General features: G+C 40.7%; 1 protein-coding gene across 1 annotated transcript in view; it reads right to left on the bottom strand.

Moving 5' to 3' along the window:
- TTN (titin) overlaps positions 1-18,209 on the bottom strand; it is a 270,471-nt gene that overhangs the window by 31,993 nt on the left and 220,269 nt on the right. Inside the window, 2 exon segments of the mRNA XM_018561614.1 lie at positions 74-17,179; positions 17,817-18,119. Of these exon segments, the coding sequence (XP_018417116.1) occupies positions 74-17,179; positions 17,817-18,119 (17,409 nt within the window).

Below are 18,209 nucleotides of genomic sequence, written 5' to 3'. Positions count from 1 at the left end.
CTGGTTTCCCTAACTGGCACTGCTAATTTTCAACCTATAGTAATCTAGTGTTAACCACAACTGTATTACTAACCTGTTATCTTTACACCTTCCTTGGTCTCTGCAGGTACTCCAACACCAAATTCATTTTCTCCAGAGATTCTGAAATAGTAGACTCCACTTTCTTGTAGACCAGTGACTTTGTATGTAAGGCGATGACAGTTATTTGTCACAGAGACCCATGCCTTCTTACTTGCTTCACGTTTCTCAATGTAATAATTCTTAACTGGTGCACCACCATCATTTTCAGGGACATCCCAGGACAGCACAGCAGATTCCTTTGTCACTTCTTTTACAACAATATTTGAAGGAGGTCCAGGAGAATCAAGAACTTTCACAACTAGTGTAAGTGTTGCAGTGTTAAGAACATTCTGCAGTGTAAGTGTGTACTTGCCAGAATCGTTCCTTGTGGCCTTTTCAATGGAAAGTGAGGTTCTTGTATCTGTGGTATCAATTGTAGCTCTTGTACGTAGATCAGAATCTGGTTTGCTCCACATAACATTGGGAACAGGTTTACCTCTGTAAGGAACTGTCATAGTGAATGATCCACCTGCTTTGACAATCAATGTTTTACGCATTTCTGTGTCAATGTCAAAAGCAGGTTCTTCTTCTCTGTCTTTCACTATCTGTGGCTCTGTGCTTTCACTTGGTTCACTTGGGCCTACTTTGTTGACAGATCTAACCCTAAATGAGTATTCTGCTCCAGAGGTTAGCGCAACTACTGCATACTCAGTACCTCTCACATTTGTTATAGATGTTGTCCATTCAGTATCATCAGATTTTTTGTATTCAACAGTGTATCCAGTAACTGGGGAGCCTCCATCAAACAATGGTTTCACCCAGCTGATTGTCACACTTGACCTAGTTGAGTCTACAATTTTGGGCTTAGATGGTGGTGATGGCAAGAAAATTGGATCTTCTGCACGAATCAAAGGTGAGCATTCACTTGGCGCACTGAGACCAGCCGCATTTTCTGCATAGACACGATATTCATATTCGCATCCTTGTCGCAAACCAGAAGATTTTACTCTTAGGTCATACACAGGTTTTTTGTTTACACGCATCCACCTCAGACTGTTCTTCTCACGTCTCTCAATTACATACCCTGCTATTTCGCTACCACCATCACTTTCAGGTCTTGCCCAACAAATTGTCATAGCCTCTTTTGTTACACTTGTAATCTCCAGTGACTTTGGTGCACTTGGAATAGTAAATGGATCTAATGCCTTGATGGCTTCACTTTCTAGGGATTCTCCCACTCCATACTTGTTGACACCCATCACTCTGAAGACATATTCATTACCCTTGAGAAGTTTTGTTACCTTGCAAGAAGTGGTTCTTAGTTCTGATTCAGAGACTGTCCAGGCGATGCGACTGGTCTCACGTTTTTCAACAACATAGTAGTCTATTTCTGCTCCACCATTTTCTTGGGGAGGTCCCCAGGAAAGTGAACACTTCTCAGCTGTTACTCCAGCAATTTGTAGTGGACCTACAGGAGGACCTGGTCTATCAAGTACTTTGCAATTTACTGCTAAGGATCTTGTTCCTGCAACATTTTGTAGTGTTAAAACATACTGGCCTGAATCTCTTCTTATGCAATCTTTAACTACAAGCACAGTGCTATTGTCTGTTGAGGTAATCTCTATTCTTGCTTTTTCTTCAATTTCTTTGCCATCTTTTGTCCATGAAACTACAGGATGAGGTCTTCCAGCAATATCAGCATTAATTTTAAGAATTTCCCCTGCCTTGACAACAACAACATCTCTGAACTTAACGTCCATCATAATTCTTGGGGCATCTACGTCATCTTTAACTGTAATAGGGCCTGTTGATTCAGAAGGTTCACTAAATAGCCCTGCAGCATTCTTTGCAATAACACGGAATTCATATCTTTGGTCTTCTGTAAGTGCAGTTACATCAAAGAATGTGTCTTGGACGTTTGTAAAGTTGCATTTTAGCCAGCGTCCATCAGGCAGTTCTTTTCTTTCTATAATGTATCCTGTAATCTTTGCTCCCCCATCATACTCTGGTTTCTTCCATGCCAGTGAAACAGATGTTCTTGTGATATTAGTAACTTCTGGCTGACCTGGGGGATCACATGGATCTCTTGCTGGAACTGGTTCGCATGATTTGCTACACTTTCCAATTCCAGCAATGTTTTCAGCATAGACACGATATTCATACATCAGGCCTTCTTCAAGACCTGTTACTTTTAGTTGTGTGTCAGATATAAGACTCTTATTAACCTTAGCCCAGAGAATGCTGCTTCTTTCTTTCTTCTCCAGATGATACCCAGTCACTTGACTACCACCATCGTTTACAGGGGGTTGCCAAGAAACTATCATGAAAGCCTTTGTTGAATGAGCAACACGAGGTGTTCCTGGAGGTCCTGGTGGTTTGAATGGATATTGAGCAACAACTGACGGACTGTCAGTATAATGGCTCTTTCCATATCTGTTTTCCGCGCAAACACGGAATTGGTATTCTGAACCAGTTGTCAAACGTCCAACTTTAATGGATGTTCTTGCCACTGTTGCTGATACCAGTTCCCATACTGTAGTTGTTGTGTCTCTCTTCTCAACAATGTAGTTATTTATATGACAGCCACCATCATATTCAGGAGCACTCCAGGAAAATGAGATGTTGTCTGCGCTGACATCGTCAATCTTTATGGGTCCTGGTGATCCTGGTTTATCAAGCACAATCACACCTAGTGAAGCTGTTACAGAGCCTGCACTGTTTGAAGCAGTTAATTCATATTGTCCAACATCATCTTTAGTTCCTTCTTTGATTGAGAGGAGTGTAGAGGTCTTTGTAATCTGCACATTTACCCTAGTTGTTTGTTTTAAAGCCTGTCCATCTTTCTTCCATGTTATATCCGGAATTGGTCTTCCTCGGACTGGTACCTCAATCTTAAGATCACCCCCAGCTTTCACGCTAAAAGTATTAAATAGCAACTCAATTGTTGGTTGGATTTCAATATCTTTGGCTATCACAGGTACACCCAGTTGTCTTGGATCGCTCCTTCCTTTCTCATTTACAGCAATCACTCTGAATGTATACTCCTCACCACTTGACAAGCCTGTAATAGTTGCCTCTAGCGTCTTTACTTGAGTGCAAGTGCTCCATTTTTCACTTCCTTTGGTCTGCATTTCTACAACATAGCCAGTAATTTTGCTACCTCCATCACTCTCTGGTTTCTCCCATGAAAGAGTTGCACTGTTACGAGTTACATCTACAAGAGTTACTCTGCCAGGGGGAAGTGGAGCTTCGGATACTTTAATTGGGTCTGTTGTACTTGAAGGCAGGCCAATGCCATGCTCATTGGCAGCCAAAACACGGAAATAGTATACACCTCCTTCCTGGAGCTGGTCAATCTTAAATGTATTTTTGGTGCAGTTATTCGTTACTGTTGCATATGCTTTTCTGGTAGCTTCACGTTTATCAACAATGTAGTTTGTGATCTTAGAACCTCCATCAATAAGCGGTGGTTCCCAAGACAAAGTCACTGAATCCTTTTTAATTTCTTTGACAGTCAGATTTACAGGGGCACTTGGTGAGTCAAGTACTCTGACATTAACAAATGCAGATTTTGAGCCACTGTTATTTTCTAGTGTTAAGTTGTATCTTCCACTATCAAATCTGTTGACATTGTCAATAACCAACATTGTGTATGAGCTGGTAACTTCGATTTGTGCTCTTTCTGTAAGTTTGTCCTCTGCCTTTTCCCATTTTACTTCAGGTTCAGGTCTTCCTTTGATTGTAACAAATAATCTTAGGCTTCCACCAGCCCGTACAGTAACAGTCTTTCTCAGATCTGCATCAAGTTCAATTTCAGGTGGCTCTAACTTGTCAGCAGCAATAACTGTTCCTGGAAGAGTAGCAGGTTCTCCCACTCCTTCTGAGTTGATTGCACAGACACGGAAGGAATATTCTGCATTTTCCTTTAGTTTTGTTACTGTAAACTGTTTGCCTTGTAACCCAGTTGGAGGAGTGGCAGTAGTCCATTCATCAGCTGCTGCTTCTTTGAATTCCACAATATAACCTGAAACTGGAGCACCACCATCATAAACAGGCTTGCTCCAAGCAAGAGATACAGATGATCTAGATGTATCAGTTACTTTGGGGTTTCCTGGAGGACCGGGAGGATATATGGCATCACATGCACGATAGAAAATAGATGGTTCACTTGGTTCTCCAACACCAGCTGCATTTTCAGCTGAGACTCTAAATTCATAGAAATGTCCATCTGTTAAGCCTGTTGCTCTAAGTCTTAAATCAGTCAATCGTTTTTTGTTGCACTTTGTCCATCTAACACCATCTTTGTCACGCTTTTCAAGAATATAGCCATCTATCTCTGCACCACCATTGTCTTGTGGACGACCCCATGTTACTACCATAGAATCTTTAGTGATTGCAGAAACTTCTGGTGTTGTAGGTGCACTTGGAGGCTTAAATGGATTACGAGCCAGAACTGGTTCAGATTCGAGGGGCTCTCCAATTCCATATTTGTTTACTGCGACAACACGGAAGATATATTCATTGCCTGCTAGAAGTTTTGTAACTTTGTGGCTCAAAGCCTGGACTTCTGAAGCAACTTGGGTCCAAGAAAGTCTACTTGTCTCTCTCTTTTCAATGTTGTAATGTGAAATGTTTGCACCACCGTCTTGTGAAGGTGGGCCCCATGCCAAATAACATTTTTCGGATGTTACACCTGTAACCTTTAGTGGACCTTCTGGAGGACCAGGACGATCAAGAACTTTAACTGTAATAGGAATAGGCTTTGTTCCACCTACATTACTGAGGTTGAGGACATATTGACCACCGTCCACACGGACACAATCTTTAACAGTTAGTGTTGTTCTTTGAAGTGTGGATTTTATTTCTGAACGTGCAGTTGTTGTTTCAATCTCTTTTCCATCTTTGGACCAGGTGACATCTGGAATAGGTTTGCCATGAATATCGGCTTCAAGGATGAATGTGTCTCCAGCGTTAACAACAATCACATCCTTGTATTTTGGATCAAGAGATGCTCTTGGTGCATCTATTTCATCTCTGGCAGTGATAGGCCCAGTGCTTTCTGATGGCTCACTAAAGTTACCAGCAGCATTTCTTGCTATAACTCTAAATTCATACCTATCATCTTCTGTAAGTCCAGTAGCAGTGAACTCTGTTTCCAGCACATTTGTGAAGCTAGCTTTCATCCAGCGCCCATCGGGTAATTCTTTCTTTTCTACTATGTAACCTGTTATTTTACTGCCACCATCATATTCTGGCTTTCTCCAGTGAAGTGTGACGTAATTTCTTGTAATCTCAATAGCTTCTGGGCGGCCTGGTGGATCACATGGATCACGAGCAACATAACACTCAGACACCTTGCTAGGTTTGCCAATGCCAACAATATTCTCAGCAAATACCCTAAATTCATACTCCAGGCCTTCTTCAAGCCCATTTGTTTTCAATTTTGTATCTTGAAGGAGGGTCTTATTCAATTTGGCCCAGAGGATGCTATTTTTCTCCTTGCGCTCCACATGGTATCCAAGAACTTTGCTTCCTCCATCATTTACAGGTTCATTCCATTGCACAACCATATGATCCTTAGAAGCTGATGTAACAAATGGAGTTCCTGGTGGTCCTGGTTCTTTGTAAGGATATTGTACAACAACTGCTGTAGAGTCTAGAGGTGAACTCTTTCCATACCTATTTTCAGCATAGATCCTAAATTGATACTCAGAACCAGTTGTGAGTTTTGTCACCTTAATAGTTGTTCTTGCGACTGTAGCTGATACTGTTTGCCATGTGGTAGTGGTTGTATCACGTTTTTCTACAATGTAGTTGTTTATCTGACAGCCACCAGTATATTCTGGAGCATCCCATGAAAATACCACATAGTTAGAGCTGATCTCATCAAATCTAACAGGTCCTTTGGGTGGGCCTGGTTTGTCAAGAACAATAATGCTTATATTTTCAGTTGCTGTACCGGCACTATTTGTTGCTGTCACTGTATATTTGCCGAAGTCATCTTTGTTGCTTTCTTTGATGTGCAAAACTGTTGATACTGCAGTGTCCTCAACATTAACTCTTGTTGTTTGTTTCATTGTTTGACCGTCTTTAGCCCAAGTAATAGTGGGTCTAGGTCTACCTATTATTGGGATGTCAATCTTTAGATCTTCTCCAGCTTGTACATTATAGGAATTGAACATTAATTTAAAGCTTGGTTCAATGGTTAAGTCTTTAGCTATTACTGGAAGGCCAAGAACTCTTGGATCACTCTTTCCTTTTTCGTTGTAAGCAAGAACTCTGAAAGAATATTCTTGACCTGGACTTAATCCAGAAACAACTGCACTACATGTCTTTGTTTCAGCTGCAATGCTCCATTTCTCTACCCCCTTTGGCTGAGATTCCACTAGATATCCTATAATTCTGCTTCCACCATCATGCTCTGGCTTCTCCCAGATAAGTGACACACTTCTTTGGGTTACATCAGTAAGGGTAATTTTTCCAGGTGGCAAAGGTGCTTCAGAGGCCTTTACTGCATCAACTGTTTCAACAGGTAGGCCAATGCCATATTCATTTTCAGCCATAACTCTAAAGTAATAAACAGCTCCTTCTGTAAGATTTTCAACTTTGTATGTTGTCTTATTGCATTTCGCTGTAACATTTGCAAAGGCTTTCCTGGTTGATTCTCGCTTGTCAATAACATAGTTCTTTATTTTAGCACCACCATCAATGAGTGGAGGCTCCCATGTAAGTATGACTGAATCTTTCTTTATGTCTTTCACAAGCAGGTTTATTGGTGCTCCCGGTGTATCAAGTACCTTAACTGTCACAAAAGCAGATTTGGAGCCACTGCTGTTCTCCAGTTTTAGAATATATTTTCCGGCATCATTCCTATCACAATTGTCAATTGAGAACTGAGTATAGTTGAAACCTCTTTCAATCTGTGCCTTCTCACTTAGTTCACCATCTTCTTTTGACCAGCTTATTTCTGGAACAGGTCTTCCACTAAATGGAATTTGAATTCTAACATTTCCACCAGCTCTTACCAGTATTCCCTTCCTAAGTTCAGAATCAAGGTCTATTTCAGGAGCTTCAAGCTTGTCTTCTGGTTTTACAGTTCCTGGTACTGATGCAGCCTCACCTACACCAGCCTTATTTATAGCACAAATGCGAATCTGGTATTGCTGATGTTCAATAAGCTTTGCAATCTCATATTTAGTAACCTGTAAACCTGTTTGTGGGGTGACCATTGACCACTCCTCTTCATCTCCTTTGCATATTTCCAAAATATAGCCTTGGATTTCACTTCCACCATCATAGATAGGTTTACCCCAAACCACAGAAATAGAATTCTTAGATGTATCTACTACATGTGGATTTGAAGGTGGTCCAGGCTTGAATATAGGGTCACATGCTTTAAAGTAAGCTGTGAGCTGGCTTGGCTCACCAACTCCAGCAGCATTTTCAGCAGATACTCTGAACTCATATTCATGATCTTCTGTTAGTCCTGTGACTCTCAATCTCAGGTCAGTAATCCTACGTTTGTTGCACTTAGTCCACCTAATGCCTGCTCTGTCACGTTTTTCTACAATGTAGCCTATGATTTCACTGCCACCATCATTATCTGGTCGGCTCCAACAAACGGTCATAGAGTCCTTTACAATATTGGTTACTTCAAGCGACTTGGGTGAACCAGGAAGCACAAATGGATTCTTCATTAAAACTGGTGCAGTCTCTAGAGGCTCGCCAACACCATATTTATTTATAGCCATGATACGGAAGATGTATTCATTGCCTTCCAAGAGTTTTGTTACTTTAAGAGATGTTGTTACTACCTCAGATGCAACAACAGTCCAAGCAAGGCGGCTTGTTTCCCGTTTTTCAATGACATAGTGGGAAATATCACTACCACCATCATGTTGAGGAGGAGCCCATGCCAGAGAGCATTTGTCAACTGTAACGCCAGTAACATGAACTGGCCCTTCTGGTGGTCCAGGACGATCCAATACTTTCACTTGAATAGGAACTGACTTAGTTCCTGCAACATTTGATGCTTGTAAAATGTATTGTCCACCATCCACTCGAATAGCATCTTTCACAACAATAAGGGCTTTGAAGTCAGTGTTCTTAACTTCACACCTTGCTGAATCTTCAACTTCTTTTTCTCCTTTGAACCACTGAATTGTTGGAATAGGTTTACCATGGACATCAGCATCCAGTTTAAATGTGTCACCAGCATTTACGACAATTGTGTCTTTGTATTTTGGATCCATTGAAATTCTTGGAGGTTCTACTTCATCCTTGGCAGTTATGGGTCCTGTGCTGTCAGAAGGCTTGCTAAATGATCCAGCAGCATTTCTTGCTATGACTCTAAAGTCATATCTCTCATCTTCTGTAAGCCCAGTTACTGTAAACTGTGTTTCAATAACATTGGTAAAGCTAGCTTTCATCCAGCGTCCTTCAGGAAGATCACGCTTTTCAACAATGTAGCCTGTTATCATACTACCACCATCATACTCTGGTTTCTTCCAGCTTAATGTGATTGCATTTCTTGTTACAATTATGGCCTCTGGGCAACCTGGTGGATCACATGGATCTCGGGCACAGTAGCACTCTGAAACTTTGCTTGATTTTCCAATGCCAACAATATTTTCAGCATATACCCTGAATTCATACTCAATGCCTTCATCAAGATTGCTGGTCTTGAAGTATGTGTCAGAGATAATGGTTTTATTCACCTTTGTCCACATAATACTGTTCCTCTCCTTACGCTCCAGATGGTAGCCAATTACTCTGCTTCCACCATCATTAATAGGCTCATGCCATTGTACAACTATGCTGTCTTTTGTTATTGCTGCAGCTGAGGGTGTACCTGGAGGTCCAGGCTCCTTGTATGGATATTGAGCTACAACAGCTTCAGATTCCAGTCCAAAGCTTCTTCCATAGCGGTTTTCAGCAAAGATCTTGAACTGGTATTCTGTGCCAGTTTTAAGCTTTGATACCTTAAGTGTTGTTCTAGCAATTGTGGCGGAAACAGTCTCCCAAACTGTAGTAGTTGTATCTCTCTTTTCAACAATGTAATTTGTGATTTGGCATCCACCAGTGTACCCTGGAGGATTCCATGATAAAGTAACACTACCAGCAGTCACTTCATCAAATTTCACTGGACCACTTGGTGGATCAGGCTTGTCCAGTGTTATAAGTTCGATGGATGCTACTTTCTGTCCAACAACATTGGATACTGTAATTGCATACATGCCAGCATCATCTTTGCTTGTTTCCTTAATATTCAATACAGTCATGTTTGCTGTATCAGTAACATTAACTCTGGTTGTCTGTTTGAGAGCCTGACCATCTTTTGTCCAAGCAATTGTTGGTTTAGGTCTTCCAGCAACAGGCACTTCAATTTTCAAGTCTTGTCCTACTTGAACACTGTAATTACTAAATGCTGGTCTTACATCTGGCTCTATCACCAGGTCTTTGGCAACCACTGGAACTGCAAGAGATCTTGGGTCACTCTTTCCTTTCTCATTCACTGCAACAACTCTAAATAGGTATTCACCTCCTTGCGTTAAGTTTGTTATCACTGCCTCAAGTGTCTTGACACGAGCACAGTCTGACCATTTCTCGCTTCCTTTAGCTTGCATTTCTACAATGTACTGAATGATTTTACTTCCACCATCATGTTCAGGTTTTTCCCATGACAGTGACACACTGTTCCTGGTCACATCAATCACAGTAATTTTTCCTGGAGGCTGTGGAACTTCTGAAACCTTCACAGGCTCGGGAGTTTCTGCCGGAACACCAATTCCATATTCATTCTCAGCTGTTACTCTGAAGTAATAGCTGCAACCTTCTTGAAGTTGATCTATTTTCCATGATGTCTTGTGGCAGTTTGTAGCAACAGCAGCATATGCTTTTCTTGTCGTTTCTCGTTTTTCAATTATGTAATTCTTTATCTTAGCACCACCATCCAGAGCTGGTGGTTCCCATGTGAGTGATACAGATTCCTTGGTGATATCCTTTATCTTAAGATTCACTGGGGCACTTGGCGTGTCCAAAACTCTGACACTGATGAAGGCAGATTTGGTGCCACTGCTGTTCTCTAGTGTTAAGGTATACTTTCCAGAATCATACCTGTTAACATTATCAAGGACAAGTGTGGTGAAACTGCTGGTAACATCAATCTGGGCTGTTTCTCTGATTTCTCCATCAACTTTGGCCCACTTAACCTCTGGAGTTGGACGACCTCTGATAGGAATAAATAGTCTTAGTGAACCACCTGCTCTGACGTTGACAACCTTTCTGAGTTCTAGATCTAGATCAAGGTCTGGGATCTCTAATTTCTCTTCAACAATAACTGAGGCAGGAACATCAGCATGTTCTCCGACACCAGCCTTATTTACTGCACATATACGGAACTTATATTCATGTTTTGCCAAAAGTCTGTCAACTTCAAGACGTGTCTCCTTAATGCCCGTTGCAGGAGTGCACATAGACCATTCATCAGTGCTTATATCAAATTTTTCCACAATGTAGCCTTGGATTTCACATCCACCATCATATATTGGCTTGCCCCATGAAAGGAAAACAGATGATCTTGTAACATCCACTGTTTTGGGGTTGTTTGGAGGCCCAGGTTTATAAATTGGATCAAAAGCCTTGTAGTAAATTGAAGGTTGACTTGGCTCACTGAGACCAGCAGCATTTTCAGCAGAAACTCTAAATTCATAAAGATGTGATTCAGCCAAACCAGTTACTCTAAAGCGCAATTCACTGACAAGTCTCTTATTGCACCTCACCCAACGTATACCTTCTTTATCTCGTTTTTCAACAACATATCCAACAATTTCACTTCCACCATCAAATGCTGGTCTTTCCCAAACAACAACCATAGAGTCTTTGGTAATTGCTGTAACCTCTGGAGCTTTTGGAGCTTGTGGAACAACATATGGATTCTTTGCTAGAACTGGTTCAGATTCAAGTGGTTCACCAACACCATATTTGTTTACAGCCATTATACGGAAGATGTATTCATTTCCTTCTAAAAATTTGGTTACTTTGCAACTAAGAGTTTGAACATTTGAATCAACAACTGTCCATACTAAGCGACTGGTTTCTCTTCTTTCTACAACATAGTGGTCAATATCACTGCCACCATCCTGCTTTGGAGGTTTCCATGCTAATGAGCATTTCTCAGCTGTAACACCAGAGATAGTGATCGGTCCTTCAGGAGGTCCTGGTCGGTCAAGAACCTTAACATTAACAGATACAGATTTTTCACCTCCAACATTCTTCAGTAGCAAAATGTACTGACCACTGTCCACTCTAATCGCTTCTTTTACACTTAGAGACGTAAAGAAATCAGTGCCTTTAATTTCTAGACGAGCTGTGTTTACAAGTTCTTCTCCTGCCTTGAACCATTGAACAGATGGTATTGGCTTGCCATGGACATCTGCTTCAATCTTAAACATTTCACCAGCATTTATTGTTATAAGTTCCTTGTATTTGGGATCCATGCTCACACGAGGTGGCTCTACCTCATCTCTTGCTGTAATTGGCCCAGTGCTTTCAGAAGGTTCACTGAAAATTCCAGCTGCATTTCTTGCAATTACACGGAATTCATATATTTGATCTTCAACTAGTCCTGTAACTGCAAACAGAGTTTCAATAACATTTGTGAAGCTGGCCTTCATCCAGCGTCCTTCGGGTAGTTCCTTTTTCTCAATGATGTAACCTGTGATTTTGCTACCACCATCATACTCTGGCTTTGTCCACTGGATTGTGACTGAATTTCTTGTGACAACTAAAGCCTCTGGACGTCCAGGAGGATCACATGGGTCTCGTGCCACATAGCATTCAGATATTTTGCTTGGCTTGCCAATTCCAACAATGTTCTCAGCATAAACTCTGAATTCATATTCAATACCTTCCTCAACATTGGTTGTCTTAATTTTAGTGTCTGGGAGGATTGTTTTGTTCATTTTTACCCACAGGATACTGTTTCTTTCTTTGCTTTCTACATGGTATCCAAGGATCTTGCTGCCACCATCATTTACTGGTTCATTCCATTGTACAACCATGCTGTCCTTAGAAACTGAAGTTACAAATGGTGTACCAGGTGGTCCAGGCAATTTGTATGGATATTGAGCTACTACCGCTGCAGATACCAAGTATCCACTCTTTCCATATCTGTTCTCAGCAGCTATTCTGAACTGATATTCACTTCCTGTTTTGAGTCTTGTTGCCTTTATAGTAGTTCTTGCTACAGTAGCAGACACAATTTGCCAAACTGTTGTTGATGTGTCACGTTTTTCTACAATGTAATTATTGATAGAACTTCCCCCATCATATTTGGGAGGCTCCCAAGATATGCTAATATTGTCAGCTGTGACTTCATCAATTTTAACTGGACCTGTTGGAGGTTCTGGCTTGTCGAGAACAATAATTCTGAGCTGTTCTGAGGCCTCTCCTGCAGTATTGGCAAGTTTGACTGTATACTGGCCAACATCCTCTTTAGATGCCTCTTTAATTGTGAGCAAGGAGATGCTGCCTGTATGTTCTGCATTAACCCGAGTTGTTTGTTTCAGTGGTAGACTATCTTTGTGCCATGCAACTGTTGGCTTAGGACGTGCCACAAATGGCACTTCAACTTTAAGGTCTTCTCCTGCTAAAACACTGAATGTATTAAACTGAAGCTTAACAGCTGGTGCAATCACAAGGTCTTTAGCAACTACTGGAACTCCAAGCTGTCGTGGATCACTAATTCCTTTTTCATTTTGAGCTGATACACGGAACATGTATTCTTCCCCTTGTATCAGTCCAGTTATCTTGGTTTCTGTTGTTTTCACAGTTGCACATGTTGTCCACTTCTCACTACCCTTACTTTGCATCTCTACAATGTAGCCCATAATTCTGCTTCCACCATCATGTTCTGGTTTTTCCCAAGACAGAGAAATGCTATTTCTTGTTACGTCATCCAAACTAATCTTTCCTGGTGGAAGTGGTCTTTCAGATACTTTTACCGAGTCTGATGTTTCAACAGGTAACCCAATTCCATATTCATTTTCTGCAAGGACTCTAAAGTAGTAGTTGCAACCTTCTTGTAACGCGTCAATTTTCCAGCTAGTTTTATGACAGTTAGCTGTTACTGTTGAATATGCCTTTCTGGTTGACTCACGTTTCTCCACAATGTAGTTCTTAATCTTAGATCCACCATCAATGAGCGGAGGCTCCCATGTCAATGTAACAGATGATTTTGTGATTTCTTTTATCTTAAGATCTTGTGGTGCTCCTGGAGTATCCAGCACTCTGACATTCACAAAGGCTGATTTACTTCCAGAGCTGTTTTCTACTGTCAGCATATACTTTCCACTATCAAACCTGTTTACATTTTCCACAACTAGTAGAGTATAGGAACTAGTTGATTCAATGGATGCTCTTTCTATGTGCTCACCATTTTCTCTATTCCACTTAACTTCTGGAGCAGGTCTTCCTTTAATTGGTACAAACAAACGTAATGTGCAGCAAGCTCTAATGCTAATGACTTTGCGAAGTTCAGCATCTAATTCAATCTCAGGTGGAAGCATTCTATCTTCAGCCTTTGGTGATCCTGGGACAAGAGCAGACTCTCCAGCTCCTTCTGAGTTCAGAGCATATATCTGGATTTTATATTCTTGGTTCTCTTTAAGACCTGTAATAGTAAAGGAAGTAGCTTTAAGTCCAGCTGGTGGTGTGACAACTTTCCATTCATCTTCCTCAGGTAAAGATATTTCCACATTGTAGCCAGTTATTTCTGAACCTCCATCATAAACTGGTTTGTTCCAAGCAATTGTAATGGATGATCTGCTTGTGTCTAGAACTCTTGGGTTTCCAGGAGGTCCAGGCTTGAACACTGTGTCACATGCCTTGTAGTATGGACTGCACTGGCTTGGTTTACTTATTCCAGCTGCATTTTCAGCCACTGCTCTAAATTCATACTCATGGCCTTCTGTGAGCCCAGAAGCTTTGTATCTCAAATCAGTGAGGATTCTTTTATTACACTTAACCCAACGGAGTCCTGCCTTGTCACGGCGTTCAACCACATAGTTTGTAATTGGACTACCTCCATCAGAGTCCGGATGTCCCCAGCAAACAATCATAGAGTCTTTTGTGATTGTTGTTACTTCTGGGGTTTTGGGTGGATCAGGCGGTACATATGGATTAACTGCAAGAGTGGGTACTGATTCCAAAATTTCTCCAACTCCATACTTGTTGACAGCCATAACACGGAAAATATATTCATTTCCTTTCAGCAGTTTTGTAACCTTGAATTTTGTTACTTGGATATCTGGTGCCACATTTGTCCAAGCCAATCTGCTGGTTTCACGCTTTTCTACAATGTAGTGATCTATCTTGGCACCTCCATCATCCAGCGGTGGCAACCATGACAACACACATTTTTCAGAAGTAACTTCAGATACAGCCAGTGGACCTTCACATGGGCCTGGCCTATCAAGAACTTTAACATTAAATACATGTTTAGCAAATCCTCCAGGGTTAGAAGCTGTAAGTGTGTATGCACCACCATCTTTTCTTGCAGAGTCTTTGTTTATCAAAGCAGTGGAGAAATCTGCTATTTTTAGTTCTAATTTAGATGTGTCTTCAAGGTCCTTTCCTTCTTTTGTCCATGTCAGCAGTGGAATAGGACGTCCAGAAACATCAGCATCCAGTCTGAAAATCTCACCAGCCTTAAGAATGATGACATCCTTAAACTTTGCATCAACCATTATTCTTGGCTCTTCTATATCATCTCTGCATGTTATTGCATCAGACGGTTCAGATGGTTGGCTAACAGCACCAGCTGCATTTCTGGCAATTATTCTAAACTCATACTCTGTGTTTTCAGTTAATCCACTAACAGTAAACTCAGTTTCTAGAATGTTACCAAAGTTAGCCTTCAGCCATCGGCCATTAGGAAGATCTCTTTTCTCAACTGTATAGCCAGTGATCTTAAAGCCACCATTATATTCTGGTTTTGTCCACTGTAGAGTCACTGAGTGTCTCGTAATATTTAGGGCAACTGGTTTACCTGGTGGATCAATTGGATCCAAGGCAAATGTTGGTTCAGAAGACTTGCTTGGTTTACTTTTGCCAGCCATGTTTTCAGCTACTGTGCGGAATTCATAGGCAATGCCATCTGTTAGACCTGATGATTTATAGATATTTCCTAAAAATAGTGTCTTGCTGATTGTCTGCCACAGAATGCTGTTTCTTTCCTTTCTTTCAATATGGTAGCCTAAGATTGGACTTCCACCATCAGCAACAGGTTCATTCCAGCTGATAGTCATTGAATCCTTTGTAACAGCAATAACTTGAGGTGTGCCTGGGGGTCCAGGAACCCTAAATGGATAAGCAGCAACAACAGCTTCTGAGTTGAGAGCTGGGCCAGTTCCATATCTGTTTTGTGCCTTAACACGGAATTGATATTCCAATCCTGTTGTTAATTTTGTGGCTTTAAATGTTGTGCGTATTACAGTAGAGGCCAGTTCAGTCCAAGATGTGCTGTTGGTTTCTCGCATTTCCACAATATAGTTGCTTATTGGAACACCACCATCATTCTCAGGGGGGTCCCAGGATAAAGTAATAAAGTCTGATGAAATTTCATCAAACTTGGTTGGTCCTGTTGGTATCCCAGGAATATCATGTACTTGGACAGTAATTACATCACTTATTTCACCAACAATGTTTTTAGCTGCCAAAGTATATTTTCCAGCATCGGTTCTTGTGCATTCATTGATATTTAAGATAGTGGCAGTTGCTGTTCTTTCCACATTAACTCTCTGAGTTTCTTTAAGAAGCTGATCACCCTTTTTCCATGTCACAGTGGGCTTCGGTCTTCCAAGAACTGGGATTTCAACTTTAATATTATCACCAGCTCTGGCAAGGACAGTCTTTTGATAGATGCCACGTAAGTCAAACTCTGGAAGCATCTGCTGTTCTCTAACAATAACTGGTCTACTTTCCCTTGGATCACTTCTCCCTGCACTGTTGACAGCCATCACTTGGAACACATATTCTTCATTTTCATTTAGGTTTTTCACTAAATAGTCCAGTGTTTTTACTATTGCAATATGTGTCCATTGATCAGAACCTTTCCTCTGTGCTTCAATTACATAACCTGTAATCTTGCTGCCACCATCATGTTCTGGTTTTGGCCAAGCAAGGCTTACACTGTTCTTGGTAATGTCCATGATATTTAGGCTTTCAGGAGGAGAAGGTGCTTCCGTTGCTCGTATTGGATCAGCCGTTTCAGCAGGCTCACCAATGCCAAACTCATTCTCTGCCAGTACTCTGAAGTAGTATTCACATCCTTCTGCCAAATTAGGAATCCTTAAAGAGCACTTCTGGCAGTTAGTTGTTATTGTTGAATAAGCCTTTCTTGTAGATTCCCGTTTTTCAACTATGTAATTTGTAATGCGTGATCCACCATCTATGAGTGGCATATCCCACTGCAAGGTGATGCTGTCTTTTGTAACATCTCTTGCTTTTAGGTTCAGTGGAGGTCCTGGTGAATCTAAAACTTTGACATTGACAAATCCAGATTTCTTTCCAGCTGCATTTTCAAGTGTCATGGTGTATTTTCCAGCATCATATCGGTTGCACTCTGTAAGGATTAGCAGAGAATATGACTCTGTATTCTCAATGTTGGCTCTTATCTTCAGTGGAACGTCACCTTTCATCCATGTGACTTCAGGTGTGGGTCTTCCTTTAATTGGCACAAAAATACGAATGCTTAGTCCAGCTCTAACAACAAGAGTTCTTCTTAGCTCAGCATCAAGCTCAAAATCTGGAGTTTCTTCACGATCCTTAATTTCAACGTCATCAATTTGTGCTGGTTCACCAGTTCCTGCAGCATTAATTGCGCGGATTCTAAACTTATATTTTGCACCAGGCTGGAGGTTTGCCACTACAAATTCAGTGATTCTAAGTGCTGTTCCTGTAGTGTCTTTCACCCATTCTTCTTCACCTTCCTTTTGGTGTTCTACAATGTAGCCAGTTATGTCAAGACCACCATCATAATGTGGCTTGCCCCAGTGCAGTGTTGCAGTAGACTTTGTTGTGTCAATGACTTTTGGATTAGAGGGTGGACCTGGGGGATCTAAAATAAAAAAACAAAAAACATACATATTATTTTATTTAAACAGAAAAACTCTAAATTTGGAATATAGATATACGGTATGTCCTGTCCTGTATACTTTAGATGTTATTTTTGTTAATATGTTTTGGTTTTTATATTGCTGTTGGTCTTTAATAAACAGAAAAACACACAGGATTTTAGTCACTCAAAATGTTTTCTTTCTCCATAAATTCTACTTGCGCTCCTAAAAATCAAAACTACTTGCTGTATGTTTGTTATTAACACTTCTACATTTATTTTATTTAATGTTATTGTTACATTATTATTTTTGACACAAGCATATAATTCTAATGTCAGTTTGACAAAAAAAATGGCTCTGGTTTCCCACATTGAAACAGATGAAAAACACTGATTTACATGGGCATTTGTTCAGTAAAAAAAGTGTGTTTTTTAAAGAAACTAGGGTGAGCACCTGAATTTGACATGGAATATGTCTCTGGCAACACATATAAAGCACACCTCCAGAGTGACAGAGTGATGAGCTCATGAGCCTGCTTCTTTTAACTTACTGTTGAGTCATACCTACAATTATTACAGCCTTGCAAATAATGTACTGCTACATTTTGACACATTAGCTAATAATGTAAAAAATACTCACATGCAATATCTTTGGTTAAGGCTGGTAGAGAAGAATCACTTGGTGGTCCTAGTCCAGCTTTATTTTCTGCGCTTACTCGGAATTCATACTCATTGCCTTCTGCGAGTCCAGTCACTTTAAGTCTGAGGTCAGAAACAGGTTTCTTTGATGCTCTCACCCATCTCAATCCCTTCTTTTCTTTTCTCTCAACAAAGTAACCTGTGATTTCACTACCACCATCATCAGCCGGGCGCTTCCAAGCTATGGTTATTGTGTCTTTGGTTACATTTGTTACTTCTGGTTTTCCAGGAGGACCAGGAGGACCTAAGTGAGAAAATAAATGCATACATAAGCATGGATGTCATGTTAAGGATGTGCTTTATGATGTATTTTATTGTTTTTATAATTGTTACA

The sequence above is a fragment of the Nanorana parkeri genome, unplaced genomic scaffold (assembly GCF_000935625.1).
Source record: "Nanorana parkeri isolate BGI_ZX_2015 unplaced genomic scaffold, ASM93562v1 scaffold534, whole genome shotgun sequence".
Classification (NCBI taxonomy): Eukaryota; Metazoa; Chordata; class Amphibia; order Anura; family Dicroglossidae; genus Nanorana; species Nanorana parkeri.
This window is presented reverse-complemented; position numbering and strand designations above follow the sequence as displayed.